At 32.5% G+C, this 16,649-nt stretch overlaps 1 protein-coding gene and 1 long non-coding RNA gene across 6 annotated transcripts in view; one reads left to right on the top strand and one right to left on the bottom strand.

The window, feature by feature from the left end:
• Positions 1-16,649, bottom strand: part of NRDC (nardilysin convertase) — a 71,412-nt gene that overhangs the window by 30,261 nt on the left and 24,502 nt on the right. For all 4 annotated transcript variants that reach the window (XR_012511285.1, XM_074376499.1, XM_010951812.2 and 1 more), the window contains 3 exons: positions 6,320-6,393; positions 1,878-1,973; positions 721-843 (listed from right to left, as the gene is read on the bottom strand). Coding sequence is in view for 3 of the 4 variants with exons in the window: in XM_074376499.1 (XP_074232600.1) it covers positions 721-843; positions 1,878-1,973; positions 6,320-6,393 (293 nt within the window). In the remaining variant the exon portion in view is untranslated. The remainder of the gene's footprint in view (positions 1-720; positions 844-1,877; positions 1,974-6,319; positions 6,394-16,649) is intronic.
• Positions 1-16,649, top strand: part of LOC123615903 (uncharacterized) — a 40,557-nt gene that overhangs the window by 17,277 nt on the left and 6,631 nt on the right. The window contains exon 2 of one of the 2 annotated variants that reach the window (XR_006723717.2): positions 9,113-9,200. The exons of the other annotated variant lie outside the window; for it this stretch is intronic. This is a non-coding gene — a long non-coding RNA (uncharacterized LOC123615903). The remainder of the gene's footprint in view (positions 1-9,112; positions 9,201-16,649) is intronic. 2 annotated transcript variants of the gene reach the window in all.

Here is a 16,649-nt window from a genome sequence, read left to right as displayed (position 1 = left end):
ATGTTTTGTATTTAAGTGACAAGTCAGCTCTGATCTTAATTTTGACAATGAGAGAGCAAAAATTTATGAAAAGGGGAATCATATTAGGGTGAGAGGGTTAGTTTTACAAAAACAAATGTGTAAACTATAAGGTTGTGTCAAAAGAAGTAGTTTAGCAAATGACTGTAAAATAGCCTAAGGAGATTAAAATATAAAGAAAACGAAAGAAAGCTATTGTGATTTCTTTAATGAGAAAAAGTTAACACAACATTATCTTCAGTAATGATAAAAGAAGGAAAAAAGTAGAGGTACTGATTAGTAGTTTACATTTAAGATATTTCTTAGATTTCAATTACTGGATCCTATGTAAGGATGAAAAGACCAACACTGCGCCCTGTAAGAGTTTATGATTAATACAGATTAAGTGCAAAACCAGAGACAACAGAGGCAGCAGCTGAACGTGGCTTAAAAGACCAATTCACAATCTATTAGTACATATTAATATATTCAGAGACTAGCCTAGAAATAAGACCTACATCTATAAGAGAAAACACATTTGCCTGAGAATCAGATGACTTTGTGCTTCCCTGAGCTTTGCCACTTTCTCTGTGCCCTCTCCAAATTCTGATTTCCTTCACTTCATCAAGCAATTAACAGTGCACTGCAACAGTAATAAAGCAGACAAATCCTAACAAAGCACTACTTCCAAGTAATTCTAAAGGCCACAGTAGACAATATTACCTTTGGACTGAACCACTAAAGTCATGTAATGAGCAGAATAGTAATGCATCCAGAATTCTCTCAATCTAGCATGTGTATCAATATTACTCCTTTTTGGCTCATGTTTGAGAGTCTCAGCATTTCCTATAAAAAGATGAAGAAGATTTAGAAATAACTAAGTTTACTTGGTTAAAAGTCTCTACCAACAATGCGTCCTCTGCTACTACATACAACTAATGAAATAACCCAAGTGACTCAAGAATATTGAAACAGTGTGTAATAATAATAATACAGGACAAAAATTCACAAGAAACAATTTCAAAGAATATTTTAACACATAAGGAATTAATCTCTAGTTGGCAATACCTTAACAATTTAATTGCCTTAAGGTTGCTTTCTTAATAGTTTACTATTCAAGTCAGGTTCTACCTCTGAATTGTCTTAACAACATTCTGCATAATTCTTAAAAATAAACCACATAAAGCAAGGATGCCATATAAAGTGTATATAACTGTACAAAATATACAGGGAAGCAAAATATCCTTTGAATGAAGTACCACTTATATCAGCTCATTCCAGATTCTACTCTATGGTCAAGAGGAATAATTTAAGGTTTAAAACTGAATTCTAACACCAAGAAAAAGCCATTATGAAAAACAGATACTATTTAAACAGCTTACCAGATAAACAAAATTAGGTCACAGCTCAAAAACTATTAGAGAAATCACTGCTGAATCTCTGTTGATAAATGGAAATGTCAGGGTGGGGTAAAGCACACACTTTATAATCAGATACTAACAGAGGTTCAAATTCTACACCCACGACTATCAGATTTAAGCAAATTAACTTCCCTGATCCTGTTTCCTTATCTTTAAATGGAGATTATAATGGTACCCAGCTTATAACATTGTTATGATTGAATGGGATAGTTCATGTAGTGTTTAGCAGATGATCTGGCACCCAGAAAACATTCACAAAATGTTAGATGCTATTCTTGATATATTCAATGTTAGGCATGCTTAACTACTGTCTATTTGAAAAGCTACCTAGTTACCCTAAAAGAGAAAAGGTATCTAGTTATCCTACCTTTATAACCTCCCATTCTTTATAAACTTTTCATACTCTTAATCTTCTTTAACTAGAAAATATGAAATAAGATGAAGTGTTTAATATCTTACCCCAAAAAAATTTCCCCATAGGATGTCCAGGTCTAGCAAGGCTTCCAAACAACATTTCCTTTCTGTTTGCATCAGAGGGTCTTGCAAGCTGAAATTCTGTCAGTTTTAAGGAAACATTTTTAATAAAATGAAATTCAGTATCTTACTTTATTATCTGGAAATTCAAGCTTAAAGAACTGAAAGTAAAGAAGTAACAAAAATTAATTTTGCAAGTCATGCGTAGTAAGACTGAAGTGGGGAACTCAATGATCTAGGACAGGTTCTATGGGTTTTTTTGTTGTTTTGGGGGGAGTAGGGGTAATCAGGTCATTTATTTTAATGGAGGTACTGGGGATTGAACCCAGGACCTCATGCAAGCTAAGCACATGCTCAAACACTGAGCTACATCATCCCCTAGGACAGGTTCTATGACTTAACATATTCTATAACTTTGAGTAGTCAATTCACTGTTCTAGAGGTTTTCTCTTATTTTCAAATGAAACCAGTAGCTAATGATCAGAAGGTTTCAACTCTAGGATGTCATGTCTAAGATTTTACTGATGAAAGTGCTAATAAAATGTTAACTCAAATTCCTTATTACCTGGGAACTTTGTCATACATATTGTTTAAATTTCTTCCAAAGCCAACTATGTTGGTAATGATGTACTAATGGTTAAGAACAATCACTTTGAAGTTAGAAATATCTTGGCTAGAATCCAAGTTCGGCCATTTACTAAGCAGTACAACCTTGAGAAAGTTATCTAACTTCCCTGACTCTATTTTTGCATCTATAAAATGGAGTTACTAGCACCTAGCTCACAGGATTCTTATAAGGGTTAAATAAGACACAGTCATTTCAATAAACATTTACTGATTGACACAACATTGTAAACTGCCTATACTTCAATAAAAAAAAAGAGAGAGAGAGAGAGAACATCTATTATGTGGTAGGTACTACTGAACTAGCTGCTGGAGGAAGAAAGTTCATAATCAAAGCAGAGGCAAGATATCAGGCTGAAGAGATACGGAAAAAAACAGTTTTTAAAAGAGCACCTCTAATCCTCAAATAAGACAATAGGGGTAATAATCATCATAATAATGCATACAATAAATGCTCAATAACATTAGCTATTATATTTATCACAGGAGAAATAGTAAGGCATTGCAAATGTTTAATAAGGAGAGTGACATTATCAGATTTGGACTTCAGTAAGTTCATTCTGGCTGTAAATGTGAAAGCAAAAACAGAGGCAGGAAAACTGATTAGGGACCATCACTATTGTACTTGGTAAAGAGAGTGGAAACTAAAGTGGTGAGAGTAGAGATGTAAAGAAGCAGAAGTAAGTATATTCAATCAAATACTTCAGGTATAAGCCATGAAATCTAAATCAATGATGAGACAGTAAAAAATATATACATTTGTGATTTCCACAGTGGGAAAAGATATGTAATAAATATACATACGTAGCTTCAACAGAGTAAATTTTTTAAATCTCTGTAAAAAATATGAAGATATGGCTATGAACAGAAGAAACAATTTCATTAATAAATGGGATAAGCTGAATAATGGCCCCCAAAGATGGCCATATCCTAATTTCCAAAACCTGTAAATGTTAGCCTGTGGTGTAAAAGGAACTTCGCGGGTGTGATTAAATTAAGGATCTAGCGAAGGGGAGATTATCCTGGACTATCTGGGTGGTCCCAATGTAATCCCAGGGTCCTTATAAGAGGGAGGCAATAGGATCAAAGTCATAAGATGTAGAGACAGAAGTAGAGGTCAGATAGGAAAGAAGTTTCTACACTGATAGCTCTTAAGATAGCAAAAAAAAGAAAGCCATAACCTGGGAATGTAGGTGGCATGCAGAAGGTGGAAAAGACAAGGAAACGGATTCTCCATTGAAGCCTCCAAAAGAAAAACTACAGTCCTGAGGAAATACGTTAGATTTCTAACCTCCAAAAGTTTAAGAAAAGTTTTTGTTATTTTAAACCACAGAGTTTCTGGTAATTTGTTACAGCAGCAGCAGGAAACTAATAGACATATAAATGTATCTACAAAAAGTGATTTAGAACCCCCTACAACTGATAAAAATAGAATATAAATACTGAGCACTTAGAGAACACACTCAACCACTTGCTTACAATTAAAAAGGCTTTGGCCATATACTCAGTCTCAATCACTAAGATACATTACGTAGGCAATTACACATATTTATGTAAGAGTATGAACAATCATTAAATAAAGAGCTAATCATTAAGAATAATTTTTTCCTCTACAATCTTTACTTAGCAATAAGTTAATCTCATTTTAAAACCTACTCTGTGGACATTTACATGAGCTATTGTTACTAAACATACTCAAGGAAACTGTAAAACATTGAACAGACCTATCTGTACATACTGTGCAAATAAATGCCTATAAACATATGTGAATAACCATTCCTTTGAAAGATAAAACCAAAAACAGATTATCAATGCAGGGTATAGTGATAAAGTAATGAAAGTAGAATGAGTTAAAAAAGTAAAAGCCTAGAAAAGAAAGAATCTCTTCCATAAGCAGGTAGAGAGGAATAAAGGAAAAGGGAAAATGAATCTACCAGGACAGTTTCTTGAACTTCCCTTTCAACTCCTCTTACGTTGAATGGGCCATCCAAGCATAGAGGCAACAAAAAACTTGCAAATAAGATGACAATGATAAAGACAATCACATCTGAACAGAAGAAAATAACATGTGATTATTGAGCTTTCAAAACTGGTTAATGAATACTAGTTTATTACACCAGTTAAAACTTAAGACCTCTTCCATCACCCTAATCTCAAGTAAATCCTCCATACTAAGAAGGTTAAGTAACTAATGATACATACCTAGCTAGCTATCTGTATCAGATCACAAATTGAAATCTGGGTCTCCTATCATGAAAAACAAACAGGTGGGAGGGTATAGCTCAGTGGTAGGGTACGTGCTTAGCATGCACAAGGTCCTCAGCTCAACCCACAGAACCTCTATTAGACAGATAGATAGATATAGATAGATAAACCTAATTATACCCCCCAAAAATAAATAAAAACCTGAGCCTTTAGCTTAAGTTCATTTCATTTAAGTTCATCTTAAATCAAAACTACCATATGTGTATGTATATGCATACACATATCACATATCACATATGTATTTGGTATATATATATTTCTGCATATTTCAAAATATAATAAAACATTCTGAATTAAACTTGTAAAATCAAATTAGATATTTAATATTTTAAATGCCAATTTCAACCCACCCTAGAAAGTGTATAAAGAAAAACCTATTTGAAAGAATTTAAGACACAGAGTACATATAGTTCTTGAGTCCCAAAAAGTATGGAAGGCTTTTAGAGTTTTCTCTAGTTATTTTGGTTTTTCATGAAAACAACAAACATTTATCTGGGCCTGTGGTAAAACAGACACTGTGGGTAGGCAAGTAACAAAAATGAAGAAAGTAACTCCATGATTATAAGGAGCTACTAGAGGCAGGAGTAATCTAACTCCATCCCACCCTCTTATTGAGGGCCAAAGTTAGTGACATTTCTGTAAGTAAAACACAAGTTGGCTGACTTAAAACAGAAGGTTCTTTCCAGCTGTCTGCAGTTAATTCAGTGTAGTGAATGCTATAAATGAGTATTAGGACTAGACACTCAATCAAGCCAAGGGGAAAATGCTACAAAAGGAGGAATTAGTACAGAGAACTCACCTCTTCAGTTGTTGCAAGCCAAGCCTAACCTATATAAACTGGAAGTCCACCAAAGTCTAGTATGACATGTTTCTAATGCTAAACTAAGGAAAGCACAGTTAATCTGCAGTGGTGCTATTTATTGGTACTCAGTAATTAAAGAATATTTACAGCACAGCTCTATAATGAGCCCTCACTCTATAAAGACACATAGCTTTCCTTATGATTTTCATTCTTCAAATCACAAAGATAAGAAAAACTGTCAAAAAGTAAAATTAAATGCATTTCCTTCTCAGGGGTTTAGTTTCTTCATCCATAAATATATCACAATTGTACTTGGAACCACAGAAATTTAAGCCACAAAGCACCAACACACAGAGGTAACAAAGGATAAGCTATTTAGGTATTAGGATGGCATATTAAAATAAAGCCTCAGAGAAAATGTCTCTTCATGCAAAAGAGTATATGTACTTTTAAAGTTTTAATACCCAGCATTAACTTTAAGAATAAGGCTCTTGCCCTGCAAAAGATCAGTCACTATGGTAAAACCCTCAAAAAACAAAGGCCGAAAAACTGAAAATCTACCATCCTTATGATTTATTTCAAATTTATACTGAATTAGACATTTAATGGCTTCAGGAATATAGATGATACATCTATTTCAATTTAGCCCTTTATGATATAAAGAGTGATAAATAATAAATGTGCTAAATAATGGAACAATGAAGGAAAAAGTGGTAAGACACAATAAAGCACTTACCACTATCAACAGCTTCAACTTCTCGGTCAATTGCATCTCTGATCATTAGTGGATGGATGAAGAACTGGGCCCACCTGAAAAAAAAAAAAAGTTCAGTAAAAGCTTTTCATCAGTCAACATCTACTAAGTTGGAGATTTAGTTCATATCATGTGTATGTAAAACCTAAACAATATTCCTCATTTCTTTAAAGTCTATAAAACATCCATACAGAAGAGTACATAAAACATAAACATGCAGACTATAAGGTAAACACCTGAGTGGCCATCACTCAGCTCAAGAAACAGACCACTGTCAGGACTCTAGAAGCACCTGGCACCCACCCTATCCTCAGTTAGTATCATGAGTGTTATGGTAATCACTTCTCTGCTTCTCTTTGTAGTTTTACCACATATATATATTTCTAGACCAGTGTTTCTTGACATTTTTTTATTATCAACCCTAAGGAGCCTATTCAGAAATTTTCTTCTAATCACTCCCATACGAAATTTTTAGAGATATACAGTCTGTTTATATACTGTATGTGTAGCTGCATTTTTATAAATAAAACATGTATAAAGCATACTCTTTTTAACTTTTTAAGTAAGATTTTAAAGGCTATTAGTAGTTCACATAACTGTATTTGCTATTTAATGTAATTTATTATATAAATTGTGATGCAAATTACAAATACAAACTATCCATTTATATGATTGTAGCAATGCAATCAAGTTTTAAAAAAATTAAAATTCATTTTTCCAGCAAAATAAAACATTGAAAAAATTAATTTCTTACCATATTTAACAAACTTTGAACTTTTGCTTGATCTGAGAAGAAATTTTAACTTAATTAGCTACTAGATACTCATTAATATATTTTTCTTTTCAGTACTTGGTATAACTAATGATGGGCTGAATAACTTTTGTTGAATTAAATATAATTCTAAAAACCAAACACAAAAGCACAGAGAGGATTAAACATAAACAATATCCACAAGACAGCGAATGGCAACCAACTGACACATGCACACCACCTCTAGTGATGAAAGTGAGATCAAACAATCATTTGAAAATCCAATCATCTCTCCACCACAATTTTGTAGCACTGACCTTGTATACACTTTGTATATCTTCCATGAACTCAATGTCAGTATAAATGGTGCTCATGTGATATATGAGAAAATTCAAAAAGAAATTAAATACTAAGTGAAGATGTTGCAGGTAGTGTTAAGCTTTGGACAGCCACAAACCATTATAGTATCAAACATTTTTTTCACCTTTAAGAATCAATTTTTTAGTACCAAAAGGAACAATATGAATCCCACTGAGAATGCATGTTCTAGAGAATACAGTTTTGTTTCGAACTTCATATAAATGGAAATACAGTATATATATTCTTGATGTCTCATTTAACTCAACACTATGTTTTTAATATTCACTCATGATGGTACATGTGGGCTGATTTCAGGTTTGAACCATTACAAACAATGCTACCGTAAACATTCTTATAAATATGTACTGGGGCACATACACACAAGTTTATCTAGACACATGTCTAAGAAAGGAACTCTTAGGTAACAGCATATGCATCGTATGTTCTACATCAAATTTTTCCAAGGTGATTATATCAATTTACACTTGCATTTTCCTGATTCCTAATGAGGCTGAACATCATTTTATATATTTATTAATAATTTTAGTTTATTATTTTGTAAAACGCCTGTTTAAGGCTTTCCTATTAGGTTGTATTTTTTCTTATTGATTCTAATAATACATATAATTATCCATTTATATGTCATACATTATCACATATAAATTGTCACATATAATTACATATATAGGCTATTCTAAATATAAGTCCTTTGTTAGTTGTATGTGTTGCAAATATATTCTTCCACTTTATACATGCTTTTTTCACACTTTTTATGGTAACTTTTGATGACATAAAGTACTATCATTTTCCCTTTATGTTTTGTTCTTGTGTCTTGTTTGATAATACTTACAAGGCTAAAGCCACATTTATCTCTAATACTTTTTAGTTGTACTTTTCACTTTTTGGCTTATAATCCACCTAGAATTGATTTTTTGTGTATGTTGTGAGGTAGGGAGTCAATTTTGCTTTTGCTTTTCTTTATAGAAGCTCAACTGTCTTGGTATCATTTAAGAAGACCTTCTACCACTGTTCCATAGTGTCCCTATTAAAAATCCACATAAGTTTTGGTCTATTTCCAGGAAACATTCTGTTTCATCGTCTGTTTTCCTAGCCCTACTACTAACACCACAACGTCCCAATGACAAAACAAATCTTAGTATCTAGGAGGTCAGGTCCTGCTACCTTATTATTTTTCCAACTCAAAAATATCTTGGCTATACCTAGCCCTCTGCATTTCCTTATAAATCTTAGAATTAGCTTGTCTAGTTAAGACTAGATAAATTTTCTGATTATGGTTGTGATATATCACTGATGTATCACCATACATTAAATGGGAGAACTAATGCCACTAAAAAAAAATTCATGGATAGTATTTCTCTCAATTTATTTAGGACTTTTAAAAATATCTCACAATAAGGTTTTAACATATTCTCCATAAAGAGGTCTGGAATGATTCTTGAGTGCTTGCTTATTTATGTAGCTTTTATAAACTTTTTTTATTTCAAACTGTTACTGATTATTAGCATTTTTAATTTTTATATATCAAGCTATGTTACTAATTTCAGTCATTTTTATTTGTAGATTTTACATTTTGTACATTCACAATCATATATGCTATGACAGTTGTGTATTTTGCTTATTTTTCCTTCTTGCCTTACTAACAGAATGATGAAAAGAAGCGATCATAACCTACATCTGTCTTGTTCCTGATCATAACGTGAAGTCTTTCAAGGTTTCACCATTAAATATAAGGTTTGGTTTAAAATATCAAATATCATATTGAGAAAGCTGCCATGTACTCTATTGGCTAAGAGCATCTTTATGAATAGATACTGAATTTCATCATGTAATTTTTTTCCTGAGGTGTGGTTTTCTTCTTCAATCTGACAGTGTGATGAACAGCACTGATTTTCTGTTAACCCTACCTCGTATTTCTAGGATGAACCCAACTCAGTACTGCCATATCAGCCTTATTATATATGGCTGTTCGTGAGTCTAGTTTGTATTTTTCCTTATATTATACTTTCTCATATCAAGGTTATGTTACCTTCATTAGTGAGGGAGGAATTATTTCTTCCTTCAGTTATTTGTAGAATTCTAAACAAAAGAAGTTTATTTTTGAGAAGATTTTTCATTACTGATTCATTTCTTTAATGTTTATGAGATTATGCAAACTTTTAACTTATTTTTCTTATGTGGGTTTTATAAATTATATTACTAAGAATTCATATACTTCACCTAGTTTTTTCATTTACAGACATAGGTTGATCAAAACATTGTATTTTCAATATCTGTCAAATTATGTCATATTCTTTCTCTTTTTCTCATATTCTCTTGACCAGTCTCATGAAAGGTTTATCTATTTTGTCATTTTTTTCAAAGAACCAACATATAGCTTTCTTAAAACTGTTTGTTGTTTCTATTGAGAAATAATTCACATACCATAAAATCTTCCTTTTAAAATGCATAAGTGGATTTTATTACATTCACAGGATTGTAATTACCAACTGTCTAATTTCAGAAAATTTTCATTAACCCAAAAATAAATACTGTACCTATTAACAGTCATTCACCATTCTACCATCCTCCTAGCCCCTGGCAAACACTAACCTACCTTTGGTCTCTAGGAATTTGCCTATTCTGGACATTTCATATAAATGGAATCACATTATGGAGACTTTTGTGTTTGGCCCCTTTCACTTAGCATAATATTTTCAAGAGTCATTCATGTTCATCATGTACCAGAATTTCATTCCTTTCTTATTGCCAAGAAATATTCCTGTGTATGGATATGCCACATTTTATTTAACCACTCATCAGTGGATTAACATATAGGTTGTTTCTACTTTCGACCTATTATGAATAATGTTGCATGAATTCACACAAAAGTTTTTGTGTAGACACGTTTTCAATTCTCTAGGGTATGTATACTAAGAGTGGAATTGCTCGGTCATATGTTAACTCTTGTGGAACTTCTCTGTTTTCTAACATAGCTGCACCACCAGCAATGTATGACAGTCCCAATTTATCCACACATTCACCAACAATTGTTAATGTTCCTCTTTTTGAAGTATCTTATTGTAATTTTGATTTTCACTTCACTAGTGACTAATGATGTTAAACATCTTTTCATGTGCTTATTGGCGACCTGCATATCTTCTCTGGAGAAATGTCTATTCAGGTCCTTTGCCCCTCTTAAAACTGGGTTATTTGTCTTCTTATTGTTGAGCTGTAGGTGTTCTGTATATATTCTGGATACTAGCACCTCACCAGATATATGATTTTTTAAGTATTTTCTTCCATTCTATGAGTAGTCTTTTCACTTCCTTCATAGGGCACTCTAAAGCAAAAAAGTTTTTAATTTTAATGAAGTCCAATGTATCTGGTTTTTCCTTTGTTGTGTCTGCTTTTGTTACCATATCTGAAAAACTATTGCCAAGTCCAATGTCAAAGAATTAATTATGCCTATGTTTTCCTTAGAGTTTTACAGTTTTTGCTCTTACACTTAAGTATATAACTCAATTTGTTAATATTTGTATATGGTATGAATACAGGGTCCAAATTCATTCTTTCACATGTGGATATCCAGTTGTCCCAGTACTATCATTTGCTGAAAAACTACTCTCTCCTATTGAATTGTCTTGGCATCCTTGAGACTGACCATAAATGTAATGGTTTATTTCTGGAGTCTCAATTCTATTCCACTGATCTATATGTTTATGCTCAGGCCAGTACCATGTTGCCTTGATTACCAAAGAATTGAGTAAGTTTTGAACCGAGTGAGTCCTTCAACTTTGTTCTTTCTCAAGTTTGGCTATTCTTGGTCTCTTCCTTTCTATATGAATTTTAGAATCAGTTTTATCAATTTCATCAAAAAAGGCAGCTGAATTTTTGATAAGAATTAAGTTGAATCTGTAGACCAATTTGGGACATACTGGCATCTTAACAATATTAATTTGGGGGGAGGGTACAGCTCAGTGGCAGAGTGCATGCTTAGTATGCACAAGGTTCTAGGTTCAACTCCCAGTACCTCTATTAATTACTCCTCCCCCCAAAATACATGTACCTTTTTTGTTCAACTTTTTCCTAAGTATTTCATTCTTTTTAATGTTATTGCAAAAAGAATTTTTTCTTAATTTCATTTTTGGATTTTTTCATTGCTAGTGTATAAAAACACCATTGATTTTTATACATTGATCTTGATCTTGCAACCTTGTTGAACTTGATATTAGCTCTAATAGTTCACTTGTGAAATCTGTAGGATTATCCACATACAGTGAGTTTTTGTTATTTGTAGTAGTTATGTTCTCTAAAGTTGTCATAACTACTGAATTAGGAAATACTGAACCAATTGCTAGGGATAATACACAGAGGGACACAAACATTATGATCTTAATCCTAAAGGTATCTCACTCTAGTAGATTCTCTTTCCTTTATTTCACAAAAGAGAGAACGAGGTTCAGAAGTGTTAAGGAACCTGCCTAAGGCCACTTCACTAATGGATACCAAAGCTGGGATTCAAACTCCACATAAACTCCACTGGCTCCAGAGCTGGAGCTTCTTTTAGTATATTGTACTGTCCCCTAGTGTCAGCATCCTTCTGCATGGAAGATGAAACAAAAAGGCAGAGTGTTGCCTTGATCGACCTCAGATTAGAATGTGTGTGTCGGGCAACTTATTTTCTTCACAATTTTCAAATTTTTTTACATGTCCGTGAATGACTGCAAAAACATCAAGAGTATTGAATTTGGAACTATAAATAAATTTTAGTGAATAGGCAAATTCTCCACAAATAATGAGAATTATCTGCACAAGATTATGCCATCTGCAAAGAGATAGTTTTACTTCTTTTCCAATATGCATGTCTTTTATTTCATTTTCATATCTAATAGTCCTAGCTAAAATCTCAACTACAATGTTGATTATAGGTAGAGAGAGCTGACATCTTGATCCTGATCTTTAGGGAAACACTTCCAATATTTTACCATTAAGTATGATGTTAGTTGTGGGTTATTCATAGATGCCCTTTATCAAGTTGAGGAAGTTCCCTTTTATTCCTAGTTTACAGTATTTTACCATGAAAAGGTGCTGGATTTTGTTAAATGCTGCTTCTGTTTATATTAAGATTATTTTTGGAATTTGTTTTTTGTCCTTTCTTCTATTAATATGGCATATTACATTGTTGGTTGGTATGGTGAATTAATTTTACAATCTTGAGAAATCTCAGCTGGGGTGTATAATCCTTTTTACAGGTTGCTGGATTCGGTTTTGTTGTATTTTGTTGAGAATTTTTGCATTTATATTCCTAACGGATACTGATTTTTAGTTTTTTCTTGTGCACTGTCTAGTTTTGATATCAGAGTAATACTGGCTTCATACAATGTGTTAGGAAGTGTCTCTCCTATTTTTTGGAAGAGTTTATGAAGCATTAGTATTAATTCTTTAAATGTTTGGTAGAATTCACCAGTGAGGTCATCTGGGTCCATACTTTTCATTTGGTAAGTTTGTGATTACCAATCCAATCTCTTATCATAGATCTATTTGGTTTCTGTCCTTTTGAGTTAGTCTCAATAGTTTGTGTCTTTCTGGAAAATTGTCCATTTCATATCAGTTATCTATTTGTTGGCATACAATCATTTACAGTATTCTACTATAGTCCTTTTTATTTTGGTAAGATCATACTAATGTTCACTCTTTCATCCCTGATTTTAATAATCTTTGAGTCTTTGTTTTTTCCTGGCAGTATAGCTGAAGGTTTGTCAATTTTGTTCAACTTTTCAAATAACCAACTTTTGTTTTTGTTTTTTTTTCTCTATTGTTTTTCTATTCTATGTTTCAATTATTTCTCTTCAAATTTTTATTGGTCCTTCCTTCTGCTTATTTGGGTTTAGATTGTTCATCTTTGCCTTGTTTAATTAAGATGGAAGTTTAGGTTGACATGAGATCTTTTTTAATGGAAGTGTTTACAGCTATAAATTCCACTCTGACCACTGCTTTTGATGCATCCCATAAATTTTTGTATGTTGTTTTCATTTTCATTAGTCTCTAAGTATTTTTTAATTTCTCTTGTCATTTCCTCTTTGATCTACTGATTATTTAGGGATGTGTTGTTTAATTTCTACAGACTTGTGGAATTTCCCAAATTTCCCTCTGTTACTGATTTCTGATTTCATTCCATTATAATTAGAGAACATACTCTGTATAATTTCATCCCCTTTCAAACTTCTTAGGAATTATCTTATGACCTAATATATATCTATGCTGGAGAAAAATCCATGCTGCACTTGAGAAACGTGTATCTTGCCAATTTGGGGTGAAGTGTTCTATAGATATCTACTGGTTTATACTCTTGTTCATGCCTTCTATTCCTGCTAATCGACCAACTTGTTTTATTCTTTCTCCAAAGTGGGATATTTACATTTGCAACTAATAGTATTGAGTTGTGTATTTCTCCCCTCAATTCTGTCAGCCTTTGCTTTATATATATTTGGGGCTCTTTTGACAGATGAATGTATGTTTATAATTGTTATACCTACTTGATGAATTGATCCTTTTATTCTATCATAAAATTCCCTGGTCTCTAGTGACAAGTTTCATCTTAATGTCTGTTTTGTCTGATATTAGTTCGGCCACTCCAGCTCCCTTTTAACTACTATTTATATGGTATATCTTTTTTTATCCTTCTATTGACAATCTATTGGTCTACTGTAATCTAAAGTGTCTCTCACCAACAGCACATATAGCTGAATCATGTTTCTTTACCCAATCTGCCAATATCTATCTGTCTTTTAACTGGAATGGTTAATCTACTTATATTTAACTTAATTATTGATAAGACAGGACTGACATCTGCCTTTGCTATTTATTAAAAGTCTCAGGTTTTCTTAACTATTTCTTAACTAACATCTTGGCTTTTAACAATCAATTTTGAATTAATACCAACTTAAAACTTCAATATACAAAAACTTTGCTCCTGTATATTTTTTCTCTCCTCCTTTATGCTATTATTGCCATATATGTCTTTGTACATTATATGCCTATCTTTTATACATTATATTATGTCTTTATACATTATATGCCTGTCAACACAGATTTATAATTTTTGCTTTATACAGTTAAATTTACAAAGAACACACTTACACTATGTTTTATATTTATCTATATATATTTTTGGTTGGTTTTTTTTTGTTTTGTTTTTTGTTTTTTGAATCTCTGACCTATATTTTCCTTCTGTCTGAAATAAATTATTTAGAATTCCCTTTGGTAACTTGCTTGGTGACACAAATTGTGTGTCTAAAGTCTATTTTACAATCATTCTTAAAAGACATTTTATGCTTGATGTAAATTTGTGGTTGGTAGTTATTTTCTTTCAGGTTATTGCAGCTATGCCACTAACTTTTAACTTTCACTACTGCTGTTGAAAAGTCATCCATCAGACTAACTAATATTCCTTTGAAAGAATTCTGCCCTTTTATCAAAGATTTTCTATATTTGGTTTTCTGCAGTATCACTATGTCTATCTACATGTGGATTTCTTTAAAGATATACTTTTGGAATTTGTTAGACTTCTTTTAACCTCTTATTTGATGTTCTGGAAAATTTCCAGTGATCAACCATTCAAATATTTTATTACTCCATTTTTTTCTCCACTTATTCTAGGACTCCAAGAAAATATATATTGCATATTTTCACTCTGTCCTCTATGCCTCTTCTTCTTTTCTCCTGTATTGCTGATCTTTTTTTTTTTCTGTTTATGCTTTAGTTGCCATTACTTTTGGTCTGTCTTCCAATTCACTAATTCTATCTTCAGCTACATCTACTCATTTCTTAAACTTGCCCACTGGGTTTCAATTTCAATTATCATGTCTCAGTTCAAAACACTTTCTCATTTTTATATTTCAAATCTCACAGGTCACATTTTGTACTTTCCTATTACTTATAACTGTATTCAAACTTGTCTCTTATTTCTTTAAAAATAAATCATTTCTGTAATTCTATTTAACCATTCCAATGTCTAAATATTACAAATCTTTTTCTGTTTTCTGTTCTCACTCATGTTGTTTTGTTTTCTTGTGTGCCTGCTTATGTATGACTGAATACTGGTCGCTCTACTTGAAAAATTATTCATAGGAGCACTGTACAGCACAGGATAAAGACACTTTCCTTTTGAGAGGATTTGTATTTGCATCTCTTGGGCATCTGAGAACAGTACCAGTTCTGGACCATGTTAAATCACAATCAAGACTTAAGGTTCACTACAAAACTCTGACATTTTGAAAGTAGCCTCTAATTCCTCAGGATGGCAAATCCATTTCCTCAAGCTGAGGGTGAAGCCTTTTGGAGTCCCAGTTTATTAAGAGAAGGGTCTCCTTTTAGATAGCCCACTTTGTGAACATCCTGGGCTCCAATAATTCTTGCTTTTGCCCTGAAATACTGATTAACCAAAGTTCAAATTTACTGAAATGTCACCAAGGCAAAAGCAGCTTCCATTCTCATTTAATTACTAGAGTAAACATTCAGTCATTTCCTCAACTTTTTACTTAAATGATTCAAGATACTGATAAAAAATGTGAACTCGGAGGGAATTGGATTTCATCATCTTTGAGGTGGTCAGAATTTATTCAACAAATCCTTTGCCTATTCTTTTTTCCAATGAAGTGAGTTTTTCCCATCTTTATATTTGGATATAACCAAATATAAAGTCACAGAAATTCAACTTGTCTATTACTTAAGCTTTCTTCATACATAAAGACCTATCTGTCGTGAAACTTAGGATCTAAGAACTTTGAAGCAAGAACAAACATGCAGTCATCTTCAGAGTATTCCTGGTTTTCTACGTTTACAAGAAAGATAATTTAGGGCATCATTTGTATTGCCTTCATTAATTTCTTTGGCCTCTAATCTTTTGTTTGTTATTTTGGAATTAATTTTTTAATTAGGTAAACACTGAGTATCAAATGTATGTGCTGTGAGCATGTCCTTAAGTATGTGATTAAAAGAGTTATATATAGTGCACACCTAGCATGCACAAGGTCCTGGGTTCAATCCCCAGTACCTGGATTTAAAAAAAAAAAGTTAAGAAGGTAAATTCTAAGGGGTGGGTGTAGCTCAGAGATAGAGTGCATGCATAGCATACATGAGGTCCAAGGCATAATCTCCAGTACCTCCACAAACAAAAACAAAAACAAAAACAAAAACAAA

Source organism: Camelus bactrianus, chromosome 13 (assembly GCF_048773025.1).
Source record: "Camelus bactrianus isolate YW-2024 breed Bactrian camel chromosome 13, ASM4877302v1, whole genome shotgun sequence".
NCBI lineage: Eukaryota > Metazoa > Chordata > Mammalia > Artiodactyla > Camelidae > Camelus > Camelus bactrianus.
The sequence above is the reverse complement of the archived record's forward strand: the minus strand, read 5'-3'. Positions and strand labels throughout refer to the sequence as shown.